This window comes from Physeter macrocephalus, chromosome 2, assembly GCF_002837175.3.
Source record: "Physeter macrocephalus isolate SW-GA chromosome 2, ASM283717v5, whole genome shotgun sequence".
Classification (NCBI taxonomy): domain Eukaryota; kingdom Metazoa; phylum Chordata; class Mammalia; order Artiodactyla; family Physeteridae; genus Physeter; species Physeter macrocephalus.
This window is the reverse complement of record NC_041215.1, coordinates 7,112,655-7,121,298: the sequence shown is the minus strand read 5'-3', so window position 1 is coordinate 7,121,298 and position 8,644 is coordinate 7,112,655. Positions and strand designations below refer to the sequence as shown.

The following is an 8,644-nucleotide window of genomic DNA, read 5'->3' as shown; positions in this document are numbered from 1 at the left end:
TTATGTGAAACCATATCCAAATTTTTGGCGTTTATTGTATACCTCAAACAGCCACCAACACTCCGTTTTATGCAGTTTGTGGGTCCGTGTTCACAGGGCATGGGCTGGGACAGCAAGCCTCCTTTACCTCAGATCTTTGACGGCAATCTTCCCCTTGTCCCTTAATGGGCCCACCTCCTGGAGGCAGCAGGAAAACTTGGAGGTTCCCCTTTTCAGTTACTAGAAGGGACTTAAGAGGATGTGGGAGCACACAGCAAAGGTGAGAGGCAGACTGCTCAGATTGCCCAGGTCTGAGGTCTGGGGCAGGATGAGGACAATGGACACCACAGGCGAGTTTTAGCAGCTGGTTCGAGATGCTGGCAGTTGCTACTAAACTAGCATAAGAACAAAATGTTTCCCAAAGGCAAGTGGAAACATTCTTCTGGAGAACCTGGGGTTTCATTCAGACAGACAGGCTAGAGTTGTGAGATTTTTCATTAGCATTTCTCTGCGGAGGATCGGGAGGCCAGGATGGACCAACTTCACCTCCTCCCCAGTCCTTACAGCTGGATACCAATGTGTCAGCACAAGCTTGCAACGGGCAGTTCTGGGCACCAAGAAGTGCCAGAGGTGGCTTCTTAAATAGGCGGCCGGTCCAAGGTGATGGTCCCAGCAGCCTCAGGATCCCTCTTGCCTAGACCATCCACATGTCCAAGCTCTGGGCCAGGCTGGCCTCTCTTCAGAGGGATAGCAGCAGGTCAGAAGCCATGGTTTCATTTAAATAACTCTTAAGAACAGAAGCCCCTAGAGCCAGGGTAAGTGATCCAGGCACAGGTTCAACCAGCAAGTAGGTGCAGAAACTTCCTTCCCATGTGAAGTGGGCACTGTATGGTCTTCATTAGAATATGAGAGCTGCCCAGCCATTCACTCCCTATTCCCAAGCTCAGGTAGAGTCAGGGCAGTAGGGGGAACACAGCGTCACCCAGACTAGTCAGGAACCTCACTTTGAGATGAACAGCTCCAGGTAATGACTGGTTCCCTAAAGCAGTCATCTGGGCTCCAGAACCAAAGTCACATTCAGGAACAACTAGGTAAGAGCACCACAAGGCCAGGCAGTTAGCTGTTCTTAAGAAAGGCCTTTCCCCCACTTTGCCCAATCTGGTCCTGGTAGGAACTGGAGCAGATGAGTACTGTTTGCCACCCAGCCAGGATAGGCCAGCAGCTCCACACGTGAGGCACAGCCACAGGCCAACAGAACGTCTATACACTGTGCAAGTACCAGGGCGTGGCAACCCGGACCTTCAGTGCTCCTCAGTGGTGTCTTCTGGTGTGCCACTGGGATCTGTCAGTTCTGAGAGTGGTCTTTGAAAGTTGCTAAAGTACATATAGTTAAACTCTATTCAAGTTCACCTCCCCACAGTGGGGACTTTAAAAACTGTACTACATAGTGATACTCATTAGACCAAAGGCAGATCTTAATTAGTAGAAAAGGGTGCCCCCCTCAACAATGCTGGCTCCAAAGGTAACTTTTAAGTACTAGAGGACGACGTGGAGTTCATAGAACAGAGAAGTAAAGTCTCTCAACCTTCTAATGGCGAAATGAAAAGTGTCAGCAGAGCTTCAAAGTCTACTCTAAAACCCAAGTCATTCCCGAAATATTTAAAATAAAATCAGTCAAATCAATTCTTAAAACAGAAAGTTAATCGGAATTTCAAAGAAAGTGATTCTATTCTGAGACACCTACAGCCCACCTTCCCGGCCTGCCCGCCCCTCTTGCACCGGCCACAGCATGGAACTGCAGCACACTGAGTAAATGTCAAATGAAACAAAGGCACATCTCTGTTCTCAATTAAAAAGCAAACTGAGTTGGATATCTCCTTGAAAAAAAGGCCCATTTGTGGCGGTGACAGTTCAGTGGCCCATGACAGACAAAAGACTCCTTCTTTTGCCTGCACTAAAGAGAAGTGTCAATACAGAGACAGTCCTTAAACTGGCTGATCACTGGAAACAGGAGAATCATGGAATGTGTACTGGAGAGGAGAGCAGAAATTCTGTCCAACTTTGCCTTAGCTGGGCAATCAGCAGGTCTAGAAAGGCTGAGTGAGGTACCCAAGGCTACCCTGTTGGTTGGTCTGCTAATTCTCATTTCTTTTTATTTGGATAACTATGATGAAATTGCCTCTCCCAGAATCATGTTACCTACACAGAGTTCGTGTCCCTTTGACTACTGGGCCAAGTGGTGGAGTTCAAGTTCATATGGATCATCGTGAAGTATTATGACATCAATTACAGCCACAGAGGGTCAAGGGAGTGCGAGCTCTGTCTCCACTGACACATGTAGCTTACCACACTGTCATTCATGATTCCAGTTATTTTCCTCAAAAGACCCAAATTTTCCATGACAATCATCTGGGGTTTTAATAACAGCACCTAGAAACAGAGCCTAAACGTTGGCCTGTTCCTTTTATAAATAAATAAATAATTAAATGCAGTTTGCAGGTCAACATCCCGCTCCGCTGACAGTCTTCTTCCCAGGGACACAGGTAGGCTCCTTCCTTCCCCAGACTTATGTAAACATAGGCATTGGCACAGTTAGTGTAAGAGCAGCAGCTTCTGTCTCCAGATTTTGGTGGGGTGGGGGGCTGGGGGAAGCTTTCAATTTTTCTGATTAGCGGGTGAATACCACTTACTCTGTAGTCAAGAGGCTGGTGGGCCAGGCCTCAACCTCGGGGAAGCAGGGAGGTTTCAGAAAGCTCCTTGCTAGGATCTCTAGGTTCATCCTTGAGCTTCTTATCTTCATGGCTGGGAAATACATCTCCAAGTTAGAAAAAAAAAACATAGAAATCACTTCTCTTTAAAAAGGATGGCCCTGGGGCCAGAGAGGGAGGGATTGCACAAGGCCATGAGCCAGCTGGGGTTGGAGGATAATGCAGGAGTGGGGGTCTGAGCTCACAGTGTACTGCCCAGAGCCTGCCCACATTAGAGGGGTGTGAAGTCACCAGGAGGGAATGGTCTAGACTGGGCATACTTTGGACACCTACACCGGTCCTCAACCACTGGGACCTATAGGGCGGGGAGAACTAAGCCTGCTGAGCAGCTCACTGTACAGGTCAGAGGACGAGGCTGCCTTCCCTGGTGAAAGTGGGATTCACTCCCAGCCCAGAATGGGCAAGACACTGTTCTCTCCCACCCTCAGCCTCACCCGCCTCCCTGCTTCAGCCTCATGGCTAGCTCACCAGGAAGGCTTCCATATGGTTCCTGGCCTTGCCCAGGCCCTGCTCTTGAGAGGGCGAGGAGGGGAGAAGGGAAGTGCTGCCACATAGCCTGTGCACCAGGCCCCGGCTGGGGATGAAGAAGCAGGAGGAGCAGAACTGGCGTCCCAGGGCTGGCTGGTGAGCAGGTGGGTACCAGCCTAGGAGAGAAGCTCCAGGAGCAGTCTCCAGATGTGCACAGTGCCAGGATTTTCAAAGCCGGCTCCTGCAGGGGCAACGCTGGCTGCCAAGAGGAAGACTTCCCGCTGGTTATCGACAGCCTGAAGGCCCAGCTCCTGCTGCAGCTCCACCACACTCATGGCCTCGCTCAGGTCCTGGGATGAAACAGAGATGTCAGGCGGGACTGACAGTGTTTCCCAACAACCCACCCTTGTCATCCATGAAATAAACTGTTCTTCGGCTCCCTGGGGGAACAGCGGGGCCTAAGTTCTCTCACGGCCACTTGGTGTAAACTCTCTTCCTCATCTCTGACTTTCTTGGTATCAATCTCTTTCCACCCCATCATTCTTACCCACAGCCACTGGGCTAAGCAAGAGCACTTCCTCTAAGTCAGGTATTGTGATTAGGCACTTAATCTTACTTAATTCTCACAGTCCACACTTAACTGATGAGGAAATAAAGCTCAGGGATGTGATGTCATTTAGCCAATGAAACAGTGATAAGTGGCAGAGCCAGGTTTCAAACTCAGGTTGGCTTGATGACCAAGTTTATAACCTTTATAGGAATCCTAGCTCAGTTTCCTAAACTTAATGGGGGAGAGATATTACAGTAGGGTCACTTCCAGACAAGGGCCTTAACCTTCCCTAGACTTCTAGAAACCCAGTGACGAGAAAAAGAAGCCACTACGCAACATGGCTGGTGATGGTACATTTTAATTTCAAGCCTGGCCCAAGATTAAAATGATTCTTCTTGGAGCAATTCATAGAGTGCTGGGACCTCAGGTGTTGTTTCCTGTAGGTTCAAAATCACTATAAATTATAGTTCATATACAACATGATGATGTGATTCACTGTCCAAACTGGGGTACTTCTTTTTATTTTAATTAATTAATTTATTTATTTTAACGTCTTTATTGGAGTATAATTGCTTTACAATGTTGTATTAGTTTCTGCTGTACAACAAAGTGAATCAGCTATACATATACATATATCCCCATATCCCCTCCCTCTTGCGTCTCCCTCCCACCCTCCCTATCCCACCTCCTAGGTGGTCACAAAGCACCCAGCTGATCTCCCCGTGCTATGTGGCTGCTTCCCACTGGCTAGCTATTTTACATTTGGTGGTGTATATATGTCACTGCTACTCTCTCACTTTGTCCCAGCTTACCCTTCCCCCTCCCCATGTCAAACTGGGGTACTTCAGAGACTCAAAGTAGGTACTATTAATAGTTATACCAGAGCAACAGGCATAAATGGGGGCTGTCCCAGGCAGACCAGGACATACGGTTACCCTATTTATAAATGACCGCCAAGTATTTCCTGATAGGCAGGGGGGAACCTGAGGTCAAAGATGGACAGCCTCTCTCCAAGCCAGGCTGGAAACATGCCCCACAGCTATCAGGACCATGGGCACAGGCCACATGAAATATGACAGGACTCTATACTGTGGCAGAGAATGGCATCTTAAGTGTGTGATGCCGAGAGTTGCTGGGCCAGGAGAGGTAAAGTGAAGAGCAGGAACTTTGAGGAAGATCTAAGCTCAACTCCTGGCTTTGCCACATACCAGCTGTAACTTTGGGCTAACAGCAAGGCCTATAGTGGGGTTTTTGTGAGGTCAAGATTACCGGGTGCTTAGCACACTGTAAGCACACAATAAATGTTAGTTCTTATTATTATTTAATCTGTTCAACTTCTTATCACTTCCTAGCTGTAGCTCTCTGATCTAGAGTCAGAAATCATACAGACATAGAAGAGTGGAAAGGGTGCAGGTTTTGGAGTTAAGATATTCCAATTTTACTATTTTCAAGGTGTACAAAATTTCTCTGAGCTTCAGATTCCCCATGTGTAAAATGGAAAGAGTAATCCCATATCTTGTAGGGTGAACAGAAGCATAATATGAAATGTTATTTGAAACCACACCTGGGAAATAGTGGACACTTAATAATAATTTTTTTCATTTCTCTAGGATGACAAATGACAGGCAAAGAGGAAGGCAGAGAGAGGATGCGGATTAGGAATGAGGAAAGAGTACAGGTAGCAGAGGCGGGGGACAGTTTCTCAGCTAAGCGTTGCAGGTCATGGGCCTGGGCCCGAATACCTCTCCAGTGCTCCCTGCCCCTGCCCAGGCATCTGTGGATCAAGCCCGCCTGGCCTGAGCCAGCCTCCCATGGCCCTCACCTGCTTGTTGGCCACGATGACAACAGGCAGGTCAGGGTCTTTGTCCAGTAGCTTGTGCAGCTCCTGTCGGGCCCAGGGCAATCGCAGCCGGTCAGCCGAGTCCACCATGAACACCAGCACGTCCACTTCATTCACAAACTCCTTCCAGTAGAAGCGCAGATTCTGGCTGCCACCGACTGAGGAGAGGCCAGGGGCCAGCTCAGAGCCTCCCTGGGCCCTGGCTCTCTACATATAGCCTGACTCCACCCCACTTCCTGCCTTCCCAGGCTCCACTGGCCAGGAGCAAGGGAAAGTCCACAGGTTCCAGAGCCAATCAGACCTGGGTTTAGCTCCAGCTCTGACAGCTAGGTTGCCCTGCACAGGTCGCTACCTCCGAGCATCAGTCTCCTCCTCACTGAACTTACCTAACAGGTTGCAGCAAAACCCAAAGGTACCACATGCAATGCACCTTTCACAGGACTGGTGTATAGTATATGCTCAATAAATAGTACTCTGGTTCTTTCTCCTGGGCTGCCTTGCCTCCTCCCAAATCCTAGCTTCCTCCTGGGTCAGTGGCAGCTGTGGTCAGCAGCCAGGATTCCCTGCCCTGCCTGTGCACAGCCATTCTCCATTCGGCTTCTCTTGTTCCGTCTAGTCGCCCCATTTTCTTTCCTTGGAAACACCATACTCAATGGTGCCACCAAGTGGCTGCCCAAGTAGCACCCCCCAACCTGGGTTATTCCTGTTCCCCTCTGTCCCTCTGCAAAGTCCCCATTGGTCATCCTGCATCCTAGTGTTTCTGGTTATACTTCTGACACTTGTGGGCTCTAAGCTCTTTGAGAGTTAGAGCTATTTATCTCTGGATCCCCCCAAAGCCCTCAGCACAATGCCTGGCACATAGCAGGCACTCAACAAGTATATACTGAGTGCTTACTAGGTGCCAAGCACTGATCTGGGTGCTGGAGATACACAGGTGAGCAAGGCAGGCAGGGGCCCTGCTCTCAAGGAGTTCCCTCCGTAACCAGAAACAACACAGCAGGAACACATAAACACATTCCACAAAGGAAGGAAGTAAAACAGAAAAAGTGAAAGGGGCAGGGTGGGGTGGTTGTATGTGCTGGTGGCTCTGGACTGGTTGGTCTGGGAAGGTGGTCTAAGGAGGCAGCATGTGAGCTGAGTCTGGGATGACGAGAAGGAGCTAGTCATGAGATGAGGCAGAGAGAAGCATTACAGGCAGTGGGCAGAGCAAGATCCATGTGTTCGAGAAACAGAAGGCTGAGGTGCCGCCAGAAGGGGAGAGGAGGAAGCCATGACCAGCAAGGCTGCCCAGGGCTGGACCACACAGGGCCTGTAAAGCCACAGTGAGTCTGTGGGGAGCCCCTTAAGCATTTTAAGCAAGAATGACATGATCTGATATGGGTTTCTGAAAGATACCGCCGGCCAACATTGAGGACAGAAGTGGAAGCAGGAAGACCAGCAAGGAGACTGCTGTAGTCCTGACAGGTGACCATGGCTTGGACCAATTAGGCAGAGATGGAGGTGGGAAGAAGTGAACAGACGCAGACTCTACTGGAGGATAAAGCTGACAGAACTAGCTAATAAAATGGATATAGGAGGTGGGGGGAAGGGAAAAGTCATCAAAAATGCACAAAGTGCTCACTCTCAGCTGGGCTCCAGCCCAGGCACTGTAGGAGACCACAGTGAAGTGAGTGCTGTGGGAGGGGAAAGCCCCGGGACTTGAATGGGAGATCTGGGTTTGAATCCAGGTTGGGTGACCTTACTGAGCCTGGGATGTTAACAGGGCAGACCCCTGGGTAACATGAAAACACTAAACCCCTTCTTCCAAGGTGGAGGGAGGGGGATACTGTCTCTGCCAGACAGAGTGGGCCTTAAGTGCAGAAGCCCCACTTGAATTTTCTGTGTCCCTGGCACAAGAGATGGAGACAGGGAAAGCTTGTTGAAAGGACTAAATCTCAGGTGAATGTCAATGTTTGCTACAGTCAGGGAGAAAAGATGTAGCCAGGGCAGGCTAGCAGGCAAGGCCCTGAGACCAGAGGAACTGGGCCCATTCAGGCCAACAGCCAGGCTCTCAGAGTCCGATCCCACCACTTTAGGACTTAACTAAACCCACCTAGACTTTATGGTCTGAGTCCTTTGGCTGGCAGGAAGGCTACCCGTCCCTTCCCACTGAGTCTGTGGCTGGACACAGGTGGTTAAGTACTGCTCCGCTCTCAATACCCTCTCTCCCATCCTCTTCTGGGATCCCAAGAGGCCTAACACTGAGGGCAGGAGGATGCTCAGACCCTCTCTGATCACTCACTCAACAAGCTCTCCCAGGTACCTGATTGGGGCTGGGCCCTAGGGGCCAGAGCTGGATCGGATTTATCGGTGCCCCAGATGCCTAGTCAGGGACACAGGGTGGCATGTGGCAAACACTGCAGCAGAAGGAGCTCTTAACCTAGCCTAGGGGTCAGAGAAGGCTTCAGAGGGATATCATGTTTGATCTAAATCTTGAAGGATGAACAGCAGTTTAACAAGGGAAGAAGGGCTTTCCAGACTGGGGGAACAGTGCATGCAAAGCACAGAAGATTAGAAAGAAAACAGCAAGCACGCTTCAGAAACAAGCACTGTACATGGTGCTTAACTGGAGAGCCCAGAGCCAGATAGTCTGCATTAGCTGACTGGCAAGCTGTGTGAGCTTGGATAAATTATTTTACTTTCTGGGCCTCCTTTCCTCACATATAATGAAGGTAGTAACTGTTTCCAGTTTTATGGAGTTGTTGGGAGGGTTTTTAAACTGATGTCTGTCAAGGACTTGGCATACTGGAAACTTTAGTTGTTAGTATCTCAGTGTTAGGCATGTGGGCTGCAGTAAGGGTGAGGGACAGGGGACGACCAAGCCAGAGTACAGAGCTTGGACTATATCCTGTGTCGCAGGGAGGCGTGGGAAGGACTTTCTACAGGGGTGTGTCCTGCTTAGATAAAAAGCCACGGCTTGGGTCCAGCTGAGATGATGGGGAGACAGCGGGAGAGAGAGAGAGAGAGAGAGAGAGAGAGAGAGAGAGAGAGAGAGAGTGT

General features: G+C 49.7%; 1 protein-coding gene across 4 annotated transcripts in view; it reads right to left on the bottom strand.

Annotated features, from left to right (window-relative positions):
• ARL10 (ARF like GTPase 10) overlaps window positions 1-8,644 on the bottom strand; it is an 11,593-nt gene continuing 2,949 nt past the window's right edge. Inside the window, exons 3-5 of one of the 4 annotated variants that reach the window (XR_008615779.1) lie at window positions 5,588-5,763; window positions 3,216-3,565; window positions 1-2,781 (exon numbers count right to left, since the gene is read on the bottom strand). Coding sequence is in view for 3 of the 4 variants with exons in the window: in XM_055079921.1 (XP_054935896.1) it covers window positions 3,392-3,565; window positions 5,588-5,763 (350 nt within the window). In the remaining variant the exon portion in view is untranslated. The other 3 variants (XM_055079921.1, XM_024116320.3, XM_055079929.1) reach the window with 3 other exon arrangements.